This window comes from Rousettus aegyptiacus, unplaced genomic scaffold (assembly GCF_014176215.1).
Source record: "Rousettus aegyptiacus isolate mRouAeg1 unplaced genomic scaffold, mRouAeg1.p scaffold_m13_p_5, whole genome shotgun sequence".
Classification (NCBI taxonomy): Eukaryota; Metazoa; Chordata; class Mammalia; order Chiroptera; family Pteropodidae; genus Rousettus; species Rousettus aegyptiacus.
In genome coordinates this window covers 97806472-97825161 of record NW_023416308.1, presented here as the reverse complement: position 1 = coordinate 97825161, position 18690 = coordinate 97806472, and the positions used below count along the sequence as shown (strand labels likewise).

Sequence of the window (18690 nt, the reverse complement as noted above, 5' to 3'; positions counted from 1 at the left end):
TTGAATAGAAAAGTGACATTTCAAAACATTTGTAATTAAACTTTTCAGTATTTCATGCTCTTGTTTAATTTGTGTAAATTTGAAAGGTTCTTCTGCATTCTTTCAGGAGAGATTTTTAAAAATAAAAATGAGTATTTTTCCTATTAAAATACAATATGGCTACTTTTTATTATAGTAAAATATAACCTAAAGTTTTCCATTTTAATCATTTTTAAGTGCAGTTCTGTAACATTAAGTACATTTGCATTGTTCTGCAACCATTACTACCAAACATCCAGAACTTTGTCATCTTCCCCAACTGAAACCCTGTACCCATTAAGCACTGAAGCCCCATTCCCCTCTCCACCTAGCCTCTAGCAACCTGCATCTCTATTAAATGTGACTACTCTAAGTACCTCATATTAGTGGAATCATGCAACATTTGTCCTTTTGTGCGTGGCTTATTTCACTTGGCATAATGTTTTTAAGGTTCATCCATTTTGTAGCATGTGTCAGAATTTCTTTCCTTTTGGGATAAATAATATTCCACTGCATGTATATACCATATTTTGTTTATCCATTCTTTCATAGATGGACATTTGGGTTGCTTCTGCCTTTTGCCTATTGTGATTATGGCTTCTTTTAAATGAAGGCTTTTATTATTTAAAATGCTTATTGAATAATCTCAGTGGGTAAACTTACTTTTTATAAGATGGTTGAAAATGTAGATGTGATTATTTCCATAATTATTTTTATTTCATTTATTATTATTCCTTTGACATGCTCTAAGTGTTTTATTTGCAAATATTTATTGTCCTAATTTTATAGTTTTTTGCACACCTATGTGCACACTAGCATAGATACTGAAAAGACAGACGTGGACAGAGGGCATGAATGTGGAGGAGTTCATGGCCAGGCCAGATTTAGTATGCAGATTTGAATTATTTGACCCATAGAGAATGTATAATTTTTTTTAGAAATAGTTGCCAACATCTAGAAGTTGAGTTTACATTAAATTCTAGATTTTTGGTTTCTCAGAAAATCTGAAACATCTGGAAAAACATTGGGCCACTTTTCCATATGACAATATTTTGTAGAGCTGAGTGATAGTTGCCACCTCTAGACAGAATTCATACTCTGCAGTGGAACATAGTGCACTCTCAAGTGTACCTTATGTACAGCAACAGTGTGGTGGAGACTTCTAGTCTGCCAACAGAATCATTCTCCTCTTTTTTTTGAAACACAATTATACTCTGTCTCCTTGTCTGACTTGCCGTTGGAAGTGGTCATGTAACTAAGTTCTCTTCAGTGGAATGGGAGCAAAAGTAATATGTTCTCAATAGCAGAAGAGCTGAGGGGGTATTAAAATTAAAAGGCAATGTACTTCTTTCCCTATCCCAAACTTTTCATGTCACAAATTTGGCTTGCATTATTATTAAAGAAGAGCTTTAAAGGAAGCATAACACTTAAATTTTGAATCAAGTTGAATGAAAATTTAATACCTGTAAGTACTAGATAGTGATAGATTTGCTTAAGATATTTCCTAAGGGGCATTCGAAGGCATTACCATGCAAAAAAGCAAAATGCCAAAAAATATGGCAGTGATGCCATTTCTGTAAACATAAAATTCATATATTTTACATGTATTTATATTTACACATATGTGCATAGGAAAGCAATCTAAACTATTAAATATAGAACCATTGTATTAGAATGCATTAATAGATATTTTCAGAATGGGAAAATAACATTAGGTGCTAATTTTGATAATTCCAGAGATGAATTGAAAATTAGGTAAGGAATTATTACCCAAGTGACTTTAATATATTTCCTTAGTAATTGCTGATAGTCTATCTTAATCCAGTTTCTTTTTTGTACATAACTAAAAACTAAATTACGCTAAAGTCTCCAAAAACAATTTATTTTCTTATTAATGTCATCAAAAATCAATTCTTATTAATAGAATTTTGATTTTTAATTCTGGGCTTTCAGAATCATATTTTTTTAATATGAAGGAAAAGTTTGCTCATTTGTCTGTTACCATGTATCTACTATTTCCTCCATTTAAATGCATCCGAGACATAATTAAAAATCATGAGTGCTGGAGTTAGACATGTCTGTATTTGAATCCCAGTTCTTCAGTTTTTCTTGCTTTGTGTTCATGAGCAAGTTACTTAACCTCTTTAAGCATCATTTACAACTTCCCGAAGCTCTTTTGAGGATTGACTGCTACAACGCACCTTGCAGTGCCCCAAGCAGTGTGACAGAGGGGGCAATGAGAGTTCGCCCTCAACTCCACCCAGTCTTTGCTCTCATCTCGGTTCATTTTTCAGTAGCAGTAAATATATCCTTATACAACAAAAATATTAAATATTTTTTCCTCAGTAGAAGGATTAAAAAATAGTAAATATAGTTTAATGCAGTTATTAAATAAGAACTCATGAAGCTTCTATCATTCTACATGAATTTACACTACCCATTCAAAAAAATTTAGTAGCCTGTTAGCAATTTTAAAACCAAAGGTGGTGATAATATTTTATCTTTTCTGCCTCTTTGTAAACTTTTTGTCTTTAGAACTATATCTTTTAAGGATTTAGGTGAAATGAGGGAAAGACAATAATGTTGGGGCAAATATTGAAGGAAAACAGATTTTTTAAAATGAGTAGTAAGTCACTGATATTGATGGATAACAAAAAAAATATTAAAAAGAGTTTTTTTAAATTATAAGATTAATGCATGTATATGTATCAATGTTATAGAATATTTAGTTTATAGGGATATTAGTTTTATTATTCTTTTTTTCCAAAAATTTTTAGTCATTAATTTTTAGATGTATTGTAGAATATTTTTTTCTTCAAGGTTCAAACAAATTACATGGGAGAATTATAGATTAATTTGAGGGAAGCACAGTAGGCAAGGTTGAGCTATGTCGATGAATGAGCAGAGTTGTACTCCTTGTGTTTGGGTACTGAGTACTTCTGTACTCACTTTTAAACAAACTCTTAGAGAACCATCTTCAACTTAGTTTGAGAATTGTTAGTTTCTTTACAAGTTTCCAGCAGTATATCTGGCTGGACACCCCTGAGGTGCTCTCATGGTCATTAATAATATCTTTCAGCATATGAAAGGCCTTGAGGAGTCACACTATAATGAAACCCATTTACCTGGTTTAACTTAGTTTAAGAAAATTATTTGACTACAGAATCCCCATCACCTAACACCCAACACATAGTTTAGGAAAAAGTTGTGTAATGAAAAATAAAATCACTTCAAATCTGAGAATTCTCACCTATCACTAATCTATCACAGGTATTTGTTGAATTCCGCTGCCTGCCTGTTATGGTTGTATTTATTGTGAATGTAAGAGAATTATAAGATATGGTCCTTTATCTCAGGGACATGCACAAGGAAAGCAATCATGGAAATGTCGCCTGCTGAACTGCAATTCTCAATGGACCTTTAGCCTTCTGAAGATCCAAAAGGTTCTAATTGATATTTGTATTACCAGAACCAGTGCAGTGAATTGTTTATATCAGCACTGGCAATCAGTAAAGATCCTAGATAAAAGATTGAAGGAAGAGAGGAGAAAGGGTCAGTATCTGTAGTATATGGCTGTGGGGAAAGGACAAAGCCAGAGTGGGCTTCACAGTTGAGGATGGACCAAGGCTGGACCACAAAGGATTGATGGGGACAGTTTTCCCATCATTGCAAAAAATAATAATTGGAAATAGACTTATTGGAGATGTAGGGTGCATCACACCCAGCCTAACCTCTATTCAAACCCTGTTCTATAAGGATATGGGCCTATCTGGCTTATCCTTTCTGGGCCCCAGCATCCTAACTTATGTTCTCAAGGAATTCTCTGATTCATATAGCTACTTAGGGGTTGAGAGAAAATGTGGTTCATTACTTTGCCTAAAGTTGAAATGTTCTAGTGTAAGAAATGTGCAGGACTTGTCTAACTAATGGCGTAGGGTAAGGAGACATAATACAGAGACAGCCTGTCACAAATGCTTCTCAGCTGAACTCAAGGTGTGTTTGGTATTTTTAATTGGCTTACTCGACTTGGTTGGTGCCAGTTTATTAATTTCTCTGAAAAATGTACAGTCCGACTATATTTTATTTTATTTTTTTCCTTATAAATCCTTTTATCCTTGGCCTCATTCTATCAACACACATCCTCATATGTGTATACATAATTTGTGTGCAAATAAGTAAATGACTCAATTATTTTCTGACACTAATATTACTTTTGTCCTGAGCTCTTGCCTACTGGATCCTAGTGGAAAAATAACTGAATGTCCAATTCAGTTTAAAGCTTAGTCTTATCTGAGCATTTAAATAGTTACTTTAGGTCATCATATCTCTTATATAGACTTTCGTTACCCTATTGGTTTCCTTCAGGTAGTATACAGAAGAAGGGGTTGTGTGGCTTTCATATCCTCAAGGCATTTGTGGAGGGTGCCCCTGGCCTCATGTTGGTCCATCCGAATGTATATGTTGGCATGGTAGCTGCTGGCTGATGGAATGATGTCCCTTGCTTACCTGGTTCTGGATGCTCTTCTGGCCCGCAGTATGTGAACTTGTAGCCTGCTCGTTTGGCTCAGGCACTTTTCCTGGTCATGCTTCTTGCATGATCCAACCTAAACTTGACTTCCTCAGGTATTAGAGATCCCCCTCCAATGTCTAATTGAGACACCTATTTGGCTCTGGCTTGAGTGCCTGTGGTGCTGCTCCCCACTGTAGAGCCATTTTGCCCTTGCCATGCCAGTAAGCTTTGGCAAACTTCACAGCCCAACACTCAGCTACGTCCATGTCCTAAGACATACAGAAACCAAGGGTAGTTCAGGAAAGTTAAACCTTAGCCCTCCCCTTACCCATATCAATGTGGCTGTGTCCTAGGCTACTACAGGACAGCTTCCTCCCTACATCCATACTGACGAGAGAGCAGTAGAAGACTCCTCTGCCCATGGACTTTTTTCACTTATCTGATACTTGTCTCCCTCCCCAAGCCATACCATACAGAAGAAAAACTTAGGACTTAACTCTTCTGGCTATTTAACTTTCCTATCTCTCTCTCTCTGAGACTTCTTCCTATATTTCCTCTAGAATAGAAGGAAGTAGGTTTTTATTTTATTTCTACATTGTTATCTTCCATATTCCTGAGTCCAGCAAAGTCAGTCAGCGTCATTACTTCTAATTTACAAGAGAAAATTTATGGGCTGACTCAAGTTTAGCTGTTTACATACTGAGAGGAGTAAAATGTTTTCTTGAGAGGCAACATCTCTCAAGCTAACAGCTTTTTTGCAAGGATATTGTTTTGGTATATAATTTTATTATAAAATTTTATTATTGTGGCAAACCCTAGATACATTTAGGATAGTTTGGGCAGGCTGTACTTGGAAAGACCAAAAAGAAAAGCATGGTAAGAATTTGTAAACCATTACCACTGTTACATTACCCATTATAGTATCTGAAAGACTTCTTTAAAGATGGCACATTAAGACATTTGTGTTGAATACCTTGAGTTGCAAGGAATAGAGGCTCATTCAGGTCTCCTAAGGTAATGGAAAATTGATTGTAAGGACATATATGACATATCTGTTAGGGTTTATTGGTTGCAATCGGTGGAATCTGTCTCAGACTTACTTAGGGAAAAATAAAATTTAGTAAGATAGGAGGTGGTAGCACATGGAATTTAAGGAAAGACCAAAGACAGGGCTGTAGAAAGAACTATAACAAGTCCAGACATCTGGATCTGAGGGACAGTCTCTTCAAGGTGCTGTTAATAAGACAGATTCTCTCCAACTGAATATGTCTCTGGGTGGTTCCCCTCATGACTCTGGACCTCTAAGAAGAAAGACTGGTTGGTCTTAAGTGATTAGGGGTCCACCCCTTGGCCAGTGTACTACAGTCTCTCCAAAATTGCATGTGATAGTGGAAAAAATGGAGTAGAAAGTCAGTTTGAGAGGTCAAGCTGAGTTTAGTTTAAGGCATTTGTCATTCTCAGTTGTGACAGAATGTCTAAGAAGACAGCTTATAATCTGACTACTGAGTCAGGACAATAACTCAGTGCCACTTTAAAAAAAAACACACACACACAGGAAGGAAGGGAGATTTTTAAAGCAGTTTAAGTTTCTTTAAGTGTTCGATATACTGAAAGTGAAGTATTATGGAGAATTCTCTTTTACATCCTTTTAGACAAAGTATAACTATTTTAAAATGTTACCATTTTAAAATGGTTGTGGTATTTTTGTTTGGTGGTTTTCAAATATTATGAAAATTTGTTTTACAAATTCTCCCTTAAACTGTCCTCAGGAAGCTATAGGCTATGATAAAAGTAGCTTTCTTCAAAGAATTAGCAGGGATGGGAGAAGCATCTCTGGCTTTCGAGGGCCTGGGCTCTATGAACCACCGCTATTGACCAGGGTCTCAGAACTAATTTGTAGCGTTAACAGAAATCACAGCTAGTTTTGAATTAAGGATTATGCACCTTCCCCAAGTCTAGAAGTGGCAATCTTGAATTTTTTTTACAGAATAAACTTAAGTGAGATACCCTGGTTGGAAATGGGGTCTAGGTCAGGATTTACTTAAGGGACCTCTAAGATTGAAACTGAGTTAAATGTATACGGCTTGAGAGGTTGGGACTGAGCCAAGGCAAAGCTAAGACTGAGTCTTCAATTATGCCTGCATTATAGAACTAGCACTTTGCATATTACCCCCAGCTCATATTTAAATTCCAAAATAGATTAGGTATGGGGTCACGCTAACCATCTAGTCCTTGCTCTCAAGTATGAGACATTCCTTCCTGTCAGGCCATTGCCTCAGGCTGACTCAATTGGATCAGCTAGCTATGACCTTTCTCTCTGCTTATCCTTCCAGACTCAGCTTGTCTTCTCCTCTTCCCAAAGCTATGTCAAGTCACTTTACTGATTGTATTTAGAACAAATTTCATCATGTAATTAATTACTAATTAGTAATATTAATTAATATTCATTCGTCATATTGTCCTATATTATCATTTCTCCTTTTCCTAGCTTGATAACTACCCATCATTTATGCCTTGTCATCTCTAACCACTCCATCCCCAAATAATATTTTTGTCCTTTATACTTGTGGGTTATATTGTTTTTATCTACATTTAACAATTAATTGTTATCTGTCTCATGCCATATATTGTTTGTCACTTCCTGTTGTTTTATATTGTCTCCTCAACTGCACCACACTTTGCTAGTAACCTATTTGTACCTATGAGAATGTTTAGTGCAGTTGTTGCCTATTGAAGCATGTTTTATTGTTTAATGCTATGGTTTTATAAATTTTGAGAGGAAATGGGATTAGTTGGATTCAGTTCTAAGTTCCCAACTCTCTCCTTGCTTACAATCCTAACTTTTGAAGAGCTAAGAGCAAATTAAGAGCTAAGAGCTAAGCTGTTTAAAGAGTTTAGAGAGCAGCCCCCCAAACCTACGTGAAAACTATTAAACAGATTCACATGTATTTTTTATTTGCCCAACTTAATTATAATCTTTGTAGCCTGGTCTGATGTTTCTTCACAGTCCTGAGTTTGATTCTGAATGAATATTAAGTTTTTAATAAGTTTTCAGGTGAAATAAATAAGACTATTATAATATTTATATCTCATGAATTTAAGGTTCGGTTCAATTCTAAAGGATATTTAAATTAACTTTCAAGTCAACAGTAGTTCACATTTCTTTAATTTATCACAACTATCGAGCACATAAAATCATTCCTTATACAAATTCAAACACACACACACACACACACACACACACACACACACACACACACAACTTTGAAAACCCTATTTAAGAGTCCCAAGAATCACCCTTAATATTTATGGCAGGAACAGATAGCATGACCTGTTCACCAGTTTGATTTTGTACATTTGAACTTTTTCAAACCATCGCCTATATTTTTGGTTTCATCTTTATTGACAGGTAGGAAATAAGAAATATCATCCCGATCCAATTTAAAATGGTACAAACTCAATATCATTTAATTCCTTTGCCAAATATTTTTTTACATGGTCACTCTTTATCAATTTTATTAATGCATTTCCAGATACAAATTAGTTAGGTTGATAAAATTTAGAGTTTTTTGTGGACATACATGATACCAAATAGTGACTTCCCCCACACTCCTAACAGCCACCTCCTGTTCCCATACATAAATGGCAGCCAGCAATGGCTGGAAACAAAGGACTCTCCCAGCCCCTGAATACAGTGACATTCATTCTGAGAGAAGCAGGGGCAGCTTTTTGAAAGCCGACTTCTTCAGCTCGACAATAACACACAATGAGTTATTGACTTGTTTATATACGGAGCTCTTTTCAGTAACTAACTCTGACTCCCACAGTCTGGACAAATGATTGATTTCGTGGTTAGAAAAAGAGAAAGCTCTTGCGCTAAACTCTGTAGTGCAAACTACTTCTTCCTCATTTGTTCCCTAACTGAATAGGACCTTATTAAAATGCACTTTCCAAAAAAAATACCTGCAGCTGGCCTTTATAACCATGTTTTGTATATATAAATAAGTAATTTGTCCCAGTCTTTTGTATATTAACAAACCATTGGGAAACTTGTCAATATATATGAAGGGCAATAGTCCTGTTGTTTTTTTTTTATGCTAAACTATATTGCCTATATTGATCTGCATGTAAAATATGAATCAAATAATTTATTAATAAATCAAGACTTACTGGTCCAAAACTTAGATTTTTGATAGAAGGATGCAGTTTTCTTGTTGGGTTATGTCGATTTATTAAGGACTTTATGCACAATATATATCATATACTTCACATTTGAATCATTAGCTATTTTAAATACAGAGAAAATGAAATACAGAACATTAATTTAAAACACTGAGGGGTTAGTGGGACTCATAGGCTCTTCCTTCTTTGGCACTTAAGTACTTTGTTGCTGAAATGGAATGCCAATATGAATTAGGTAGACAGGATACACTAGCTTGTTCTATTACTGTACCTTTTTTAGATATTAATGATTGGACTCTAGAGTTTACTTTAGAGTTATTTTCTCATATAAAATAGCTTTTATCTTACTGTATATTAAAATGTTTACATAATTAGACTTTAGTATTTTTCTTTACCTGACTTATTTTACTTAGGATGATGCTCTCAAGGTTTATCCTTTTTGTTTGTTTCTTAATTTTTAATTTAAAGTTAATTTGAAGTTTCTACCCTGAGGACAGGACATTGTGGCTATCACTCTTTCATCAGTCACCAGGAGTTGGCGCCAACTCAACAGCATATACCCTTTTTATACACAAAAAGTTAGCTTCCGAAATTTCAAACTCATTGACAAAAGAAAATTTTCATATATTTTAGACAATAACAGCAAATCAAAAGCATCTAATTTTGTCTTAATGAAGAAAGAGGATACTCTCCATCAAAGTGACAAGAGAAAAGAATCCTACTCATGTCATGGGAGTAGAGGGAGAGATGCTATTAGCATTGCATATTATTAATACCTCAGGGTGAAAATGCACTCTCTAAATTTGACTTTCTACTTTCAATAATTTACATAATTGTGTTAAATATCTCTTCTTTGGAGTGGCTGGTCTGTTTATGAAAAATGCCTTCTGTGTGTGTACTTATGCTTTGTTGACCATTAATTTCCAATATCTTAGTGGATTCTCTGTTTGGTACTATGCACATGATGCTTTTCACTCATGTTGATATGTGGATTAGTATAGTACTTCTTTAGAAGTTGAGTATTAGAATGAAGGGGATTTTTTCCAATTGTGCTGCTTTCGAAGATACAGCATTCCATTTTTTTTTAAGTTCTTAGGAGGAGTTCTAAATGTCATGGCTCTGGGAGACCACATTAGAACCTGACTTACTGCTGTGGGATCAAAGAGTTTCATAGCTCTGTTTTTGTTTTGTTTTGCTTCCCTTCACAAAATATCTGCTCTGGATGTTTTGCATTTGAAAATTAATTTTGTAAAGAATAGCTGAACTTGGTGAATATTCCCCAGTCACTCTTCAACAAACTCATCTCCTCCTAAGATAAGAATCCCCCAGTAAAGAAATAACCATGGGGACTTGATGCAGTACGTCATGCTACAGTTTAGATAGGCTTCCATGTATGGAGGTTAAGTTTGGAAATTTGACTTTTTATGATACTATGGGCTTTTTTTATACTATTTAAGCACAGGAAAATATGTTCCTTGGAGAGAATGATCCTAAGAAGTCTCACACGATATTTTTTCCCCAGTTTTATTGAGATATCATTGATATATGACACTGTGTAAGTTTGAGGTGTATAGCTTAACAACTGGACCTTTATATATTATGAAATGATAACCACAATAAGTTTAGTTAACATTCATCATCTCATATATGAATAGATACAGAAAAAAAAAAAAAACAAGAAATGCTTTTTCCCTTGTGGTGAGAACTTTTAGGATCTACTCTCTTGAAATTTTAAAATATACCATACAGCATTGTTAACTATAATCATCATGTTGCAATTACATGATTTTCTTTTACTTGTTTTCAGTAATTCTCAATTTCGGACAGGGACTGGGAAACAGTGCCTGCCATCCATATTCAGCCTGCCACTTGTTTTTTTGTTTTTTTTTTCAGTCTTATTGAAGCATAGCTACACTCATTCATTTATGTCAATTTCATGCTACAAAGTCAGAGTTTAGTCATTGCAACAACCTAAAATATTTACTGTCTGACTATTTTACATAAATGTTTGCCAACTCCTTATCTCGGTGGGTCATTAGAATCACCTAAAGATTCTTGAAACTTTCCCCTCTACCCAAACAAAATCTCTGATATGATGAGCTATATCACATATCAATTCACAGCTTTGATATTATTCGTGTAACATATATGCATAGTTAGATTGAGGAGGCCATATTGTTGACCTCAACCCCCCTATTTTATCCCAAAATAAGAGTGGGTCTTCAGACAGGGTATGGATTAAAGATTCATATTAATGCAAACATAATTTGTCAGACATACAACTGAGAAAGCCTATTTAAAACAATATGAACAAAGCAAAGCATAAAACGTGGTCATTATTCATTTTAAGCCTTAACTAAAGAGATACAACATGGCAAATTCATTGCTTAAGAACTGTTAAAGATTCCAATTCAGAGGGTTCTGTATCAGACTGTTTTCTTTGTATTAATGCCAATCTGTTGAGTGAATAGTATTGTATGAGGTTAGCTTTTTCCTTTTGTTGAAAATAGCATTTATTTCCATGGAGACTATTTATAAAAAATATAAAATGGGCCACATTCAGCTTTTTATAACAAGGGATAGTGGCAGTAGTAGAAGACCTTTCCCTGGCTTTATAAATGGAGTAGGTCAGAGGTAACCATTCAGGTATTTAAGATACATTATCCTTTGTCATGAAATATGATAAACCATTTTGTACCACTCTAGAGTGTTTCAGTTGACATTTGCTTTTTAGTTTATATCCTTGAATTCTTATCCTGATGTAACAGCAGCCAATTTATTTCCTGTTGGCAATAAAAGACTTTAATGGGAAATATCAGCTTAATTTAGAAAAAAGTTGCTATGCTCACTTTGAGAAAATGCTTTCAAATAGTACTCATCAGTGTCAAATGTCCACAATTAGGGACTCCTTGCAAAGTCATATTTTAGTAGATTTTAAAACAACAAAAGTAAAAGTAAAAATCGTAGTGTTGAGTATTTTAAATATAATAAAATATCAACTTAATCTCAATGGAGTTTATTTTTATGTAAGTATGCGCCAAATTAATTTGAAATTACCTTCCATAATTCTGCTAAATTAGTTGTTTCAATACATGTTATTAGATGTCATTAGGGACTTGCTTGCTTGCTGATTTATTCATTTATTCATTTATTTATTCATTTATTTATTTATTTATTTATTTATTTATTTATTTATTTTCCAGTTGAACCTGGCTGTGGATGAACAGAAAGAGAAAATTACTGAAAAAATCATTCTTTCAATGACCCCAAAGGAACGCCATAAGGCACAAGAGGAAGTAAGGAACTTCTTTTTAAACTATACAATAAAAACACAATTAACAGTAATTTTAAAATTAAGACAAATTTTACTTGGGTCAGGTAGTGAACCAACTGTAGTTACATGATAACAACATGATGGAAAAAAATTGGTCAAAACTGGAAATCATTTTATTGATTCAGGCAGCTTGAAAAATAATTATATAGCTGAAAGAATAACCCATATTATAATTTTTTGAAAAACACTTATGAATACTTTCTCATAAATTTCCTAATTTAGGAAATTATTACATGCAACTTGAATCTGAAAATGATAAAACATACTAACATAGGAAAAACAGTAAAATTTTGTTGAACTTTAAATAAATACTAAATCTCGTTTTTATTTTCTAACTTTCTAGGAATGGAATTATTCTTCTGAATTCTAGACATGCTAACAATGTTATCTCTTATCAAAGAAAAACTGTAGTTTACAAATGTCAAGCCTAAGTGAGGTAATCATAAGATTCTGTAGGCAATATTGTAATGAAGAACTATTAAAGCAAGCCTTCTCTCCAAAGCTCATGCTGTGAAGTTGACAGCATATTCCATAAATGAAATTTTAATACAAAATTAGTGTTAGACAAAAGGGGGAAATGATTTTCATGTAGTTTCCTGGAATGCAAAATCATTTAATCTTTCCGAGAAAGCAGTGTGTACTTGCTAATTTCCATGTACCACAGTCAGCAAATAAAACCTACAAGCAACTTAAAGAAGAAGATAATGTGAATATTTAACAATTAAACTTTCATATAATTCTCTTTTGACATTTTAGCAAATAAATCTATATAAGCTTTAGGGTTTTAATGTTTTCTTATGTTGATTATATCTCTCTTACTATGTATTTTACAATAAATGAACAGGTAAATTACATCAGACTTTCCTGAGTGAATTCAAGTCTTACGTCAGAGACTACATTAATGTTTGGGACTTACGTATGTCCAGTACTAGAGACTATATTGTAAAAATTGGTAATCTCAGTAGAAAATATTTCACAAGAAAAATTCAACTTGAAAAATTATTAAGATGTAAAATATAACAATTGTACAGATTTAAGTTATAGTTATGGCTCATTCTACTTGATATTAACAAGTTATAAAAGTAGATTGTTAATTATAAATTGTAAAAACATTGTCCTTTTCATTTGAAAAAAAATTTTTTTATCACAGTTCGAGTTTTATTACATTTTTATAGTAAGTTTAAAATGATGCTATCATGTATCTTGATATAGTAAATTTTAAAAATGCAAATCAATATTTCTAGTATAATTAAAATTACATATGACACATTATTATTAGGTGAAATGTGAAATAAAAATAATAAAAGAGTGAATAAGCATTTTCTTCCTTTTAAATATTGTAATTGATTTGCTCTTCAATATTTTATGCAAAATTACAGTTTCAGTGGAACTGAAAACTTGAAGTGGCCCAGGAAAATAGTCATTATAGTGGATATATCACTTTTAATGCTGCCTTGTCAGCAACACTGAACATGAAAATTGTCTTTTCTGGAAACTCCAACAAACAATATTTATGCACTTTTGGTATTTCTTCTTTCTTACCATCTCCATGTCTGTTTACTACCTCTGTACCCCAGTGTCCTTCCCGTCTAGTGCCTTATTTGGTTACATATATGCTTGATCAGCTATGGCTTTAAACACCTTTGCTTCAAAAATCAAATGCACAATAAAGGAAATGTGTGTGTGTGTGTGTGTGTGTGTGTAGTAACTGCTGAATATATTGAATAATTTTCATGTCATTACTTTGAAAGTGACAATATTAATATTGCTGTGTAATTTCTAGTGCTTTGGATAGAAAAAGTTAGTGACATCAAGTTTTAGCCCTAATTCATATATAGAGATGTGAAGCAGTAACGGTGAAGCGAAAGAAAAAATTAGGGAGGGGGGATTATTTATTTTTGCCTACGTTTACTTTTTATAATAAAAATACTATATAGATATTTCAAAACCCAAACTAAACATCATAAAATATAAGAGTTAGTTTTAGATTATTACTACCTATAGTTTTATCTTAAAATCTGGTTTATTTCATGTAATTTTTCCACATGAAAATTGGTCATAATAATAAGGTATGCATCAAAAGATCACTGTGAGGCCATGACATATATTAAACTACATCAAGCTTTTTGGAAATGGTCTTCTGGGAATCAGCATGTAATTTATTATTGTTGGTTTAAGAGTGTGGTATTCTAGGTTGTCTGAAAAGTAAATACCAAGATGGGAATGAATGTATACAAATTTTATTAGAAGAAATTCCCATAAGAGAAAGTGGGGAGAGCTCTGAGTGAAGCTGCAGAGACTTGTCGGACTGACATTCACACTTGAACATGAGTGAAGGAAAGAGGATGGGAAGACTGGGCGGAAGTATCTTAGACTGTTATGCAGTCCGAAGACAGTTTAGCAAAGCCGATGATGTATCCTTGAATCAAAATTGTTTATCATAGGAGTGCTGTGATTCCACGAGATGAATTTGCCTTAGTATCCTCAGCAATTGGTGCCAGTCTGGTGATGAATTTCAGAGCATAGTAGCTGGGGCCCGTGATCAATTATGTTCCTGTAGTTACAGGTCTGTGAGACACATTCGTCTTACTGCCTCAAAAGATATAGTTGACATATCCTTGTTACCATCAACATAGCCCTATTGCCAGGCGACTTATAAAAACATTTAAAATGTCTCTACTTTCAGTCCCCTCTTTCCCTTGAGTGAATGAGGATGCTAGATTCTTGAACAGGCCTAAAGGCAGCACATAAGAGACCTATGGCTAGAAAAAAGATAGAGCTCTTTCCAAAATATTCTCATGTCAGAAGGTGTCTAGGAAACTATAAAAAAGTTGAGAGTAGTCAAAGTTATAGAAATAAAAAGTAGTACAAACTTTTAAGTTTCCTCGTAGTTAACTGGCAACTCCTAAATCAAGAGATACTTAACTCTGCTCACAGGTTCCCATGTTTTTTCTAGTCTTCATTCATCAGCTTTGGGTTTTGTTCACTTTTTAACCTGAAAAACTCTGTACTCTTAGGCTTGAAACAAAGAAGAGATTTTAGGAAGTTTGAAGTACCCATTATCCTCTCCATGAACCCTTTCTGGTTCTTCCTAATTGTGTTATAAATAAGAAAGTTTCTTGTTTTTCGGTTTAAGCACCTACCTGGCTTTAAGATCATCCTGTATATTACTTGCCAAAGCGACATCCCTAGCTCCTGCCCTTTGTGCTAATTTCAAGTGACAATTTAGTGCAAAGTGCTCTGGAGTCCTCCTTACATAGTACATAGATGGACTCAAGGCCACATCAAAGTCAGGCCGACAGCTGAACACACCACTAGAAAAATCAGGAGCTCCTCAAAGAGTCATTCATTATAGCCAATGTATGTTTCAGATTGTACAGCTTCAATATGTGTATACTTTAGAATGATTATAAACAGAATATTTTGTCCTGACTCCAAGTCATCTTGAGAATTTAATTAAAATCAGGGGTTGCATGAAGGTATCATGAAACATAATCGAACTGTCTTACGTGTTATGCAAAAACCTATGTGTATACTTATAGACAGGTGTGCATTTGCATTCTTTCACAAGTTTGGTTTGTTTCCTGATCAGAATACTCAACTTTTTTTTGTTACCTTCTGCTCATTTGTCACTCTCCCAAATTCTGTACAAGTGTCACTTCCGTGCAGCATTTCCACGGAGAATGAAGAGTAGAATGTGTAGGCTTTCCGCTGCACAATGAGATGGCGCATTTTTTCAACATATGCATACGTAAGCCTTCTTTTGTGAATGGGACTGATAGGGTCAGATAATGTTTAAAGGGAAAGGCTTTATGTCTCTCAGCCCTCTATGTTTCCACATGGATGCTCCCACACACACATAGATTGAATTATGAACAGACCCATTAATGCTGGGATCACAAAAGGTCAAGTTTTGTCTTCTTTTACCGCTATTCACATTGCCTTTGTAGAGAGAGAGAGAGAGAAAGGATTTGCAGAAAGAAAAGATTCATGATGAAGAATTTTAAAGAACATTTTTCCCCTTTTAGCAACATCTGTGATTTGAAAAAAAAATCATATTATGTAAAATAATTCAGGAGTGTTGTACTACCTACCCAATTTGGTATATGGGTTACTTCATATACCGGATTAATTATAAGAGTAACATGTTATCTTAATAACTGAGAACAAAATGTAGCACTTTTAGGATAAAAGACCTTATGAATATGTAAAGTAACATAAAGTTTTAGTAAAATTGGATGGAACTTTATCAAAATGTCAGTGGCAGAATTCTTCATATGTTCTCTCCTATGCTTAAGATATGTTAATTTTCACTAGAACATCTTATTTGGTCATTTTAAGTTATTCTTAAAAACTCAGGTGATAATTGGCATAATTATATTTCTCATACATTAACAAGTATATCATGAGGTCAATGAAAATTGCCAAAATGGTAGAGAAATATTTTGAAGTAATGAAGAATTCATAGGAAATGAAACTTTTAAGGCTTTAACCAATAGTCCTTAGGATGCAAATGATATCATCGATTGCATGGTTGGTTGATTTCTGATGTCACATGAAATCCCCTATCAGTGAAAGGCTATGAATTGTGACAGTAAAACCAGTCATGTATAAAAGTGCTCTCAGATCAAAGCCTGAAATTCTCTCTCTCTCTCTCTCTCTCTGTTGGCTTGCTATAGCACAAGATATAATACCTAAAATTTAAAAGAGCTGTATTATTGACTAGCAAGATACATTGCATGATCCTTAGTATACTTTAAAGACTATATAAAATTATGTCTTCTTGAATTATATGATGCTGGGGATAGGTTCAGAGAGGATCAGTACTTTACAAAAGTACGGTCTTTGTAGTTAAGGCCTTTGATTCTTGGATTTTAATTTTTCCACATAACTATAAGAGCAAGTCAACTGGCCAGTTTCGATCTCTAGTTTTAGAATAGTAAATGCTATTACCCACCATTTTTAAGGATAATACTGCTAAAAGGTAGTATGATGAAGACAAGGTTGAGAACATTGACTAGTATTGGATCAACTATCATTTCCATATTTTAAATGTTACAACTTTCTTAAAAGTTTGACAGTACTATGGAAAGCACAGAAAATTATTCCAGAAAGTGAGAACAGATATTGAATATTGAATATCAAGCTGAGGAATCTGGGGGAGCAACTGGAGGATTCAATATGCTATTAGAAGTAGATTAATTCAGTTGAGGTGACAGGATGCATTTGAAGGGGAGAGACCATGGACAGGGATATCACTCAATAGGTGTTTTGATAATCCAAGTATGAGATAGGGATGAGGAGATGAGTGCTTGGACCAGAGTATTACTGATCAGAAAAGACACGAAGGCGAGGAAATATATATATTTAGAAGAAGGGTTGGAAAACTACAGTCCAGGGCCAAATCTAGCCCATCACTTGTTTTTCTAAATAAAGTTTTATTGGAACACACACCCTGCCCATTCATTTACATATTATCTGTGCCTACTTTCAAAGTACAACTGCAGGTTCAAATAGTTTTGATAGAGACCTCATGGCCCATAAAGCTGAAGATATTTATTATCTGGTCCTAATAGAGAAAATGTTTGTCAACTCTTTATTTAGAGGAAAGGATTGTTTAAATAAAGGGAGTAGACGATTGATCACATAGGGACAAATAAGAGAGAGATGAGAGCCCAAAGAAAAATAGGAATCATTTAAATTAGCTTGTTTATATATATATAATACTTCTAAAGTTCTTGGGAAAAGTTAAATATAGTTTAAGTATATAATATAATACTATATACTTGGGAAAAGTTAAATATAGTTTAATATATAATGTAATATTATATATGAATTATCTAATATAAAATCTCCAACTACCTAGACATTGAAGTGAGGTGGAGAACCCATGTAGAAAATAGTTTCAAATTTTTTTCTGCTCCATGTGAAATAGGTGTTGGGTTAGAAAAAGAGACCAAGGAAAACAATTAAAGCTTGATATGCAAAAAAAAAAAAAAAAAAAAAAACACTTAAACATGAAAATAATAATTATATAACATGTGCATGAGGCATCTATTATAGGTTAGACATTGACCATTCTTTTATCACCTTTAATTTTTATATGGTAAGGCCAATATTATTCTTCATTTATGGATGAGGGTTTTATTTACCTGTTCAAAGTCTCTCAGTCAGTAAATAGGAGAGCCAGGTATAACCCAAGATTTTAAAAAGTCCATGCTATATTTGGAGTCATTCGTAATTCTGAATGGGTTGAATTTGATTACTTTAAAGGGACAAGGATAAAGTGAATTTCTGCTTTTCATCTTTTTTGGTCACTGCCATAGATTGACCAGTGTTTTATGTAAGAATCTAATCTATTAAAGAGAATATAAGTTTACATAACACAGTGAAGAGCCAAAGGATGTTTAATTTGCAAACTATATGGATTGAAACATTAAATTACTACTTATGAATCCTCAGTAGGTCTTATTAATAATAATAATTATTATTAATAATATATAGGTCAGATTCATATCTCTTAATTATGCTGATTAGAAATCTAAACATTTAAAAATAAGGGGTGTGTTACTAAGTCTTTACTGTTTTTGGAAAAATTCAGTACATTTTTCAGAAATTGATCTATATTAAAAATTGTCTAGAATAG

At 33.6% G+C, this 18690-nt stretch overlaps 1 protein-coding gene across 15 annotated transcripts in view; it reads left to right on the top strand.

Moving 5' to 3' along the window:
• The window catches only part of DCDC1 (doublecortin domain containing 1), a 358252-nt gene that overhangs the window by 140848 nt on the left and 198714 nt on the right, over positions 1 to 18690 (top strand). For all 15 annotated transcript variants that reach the window (XR_004950812.1, XR_004950813.1, XM_036220546.1 and 12 more), the window contains one exon: positions 11914 to 12006. Coding sequence is in view for 13 of the 15 variants with exons in the window: in XM_036220546.1 (XP_036076439.1) it covers positions 11914 to 12006 (93 nt within the window). In the remaining 2 variants the exon portion in view is untranslated. The remainder of the gene's footprint in view (positions 1 to 11913; positions 12007 to 18690) is intronic.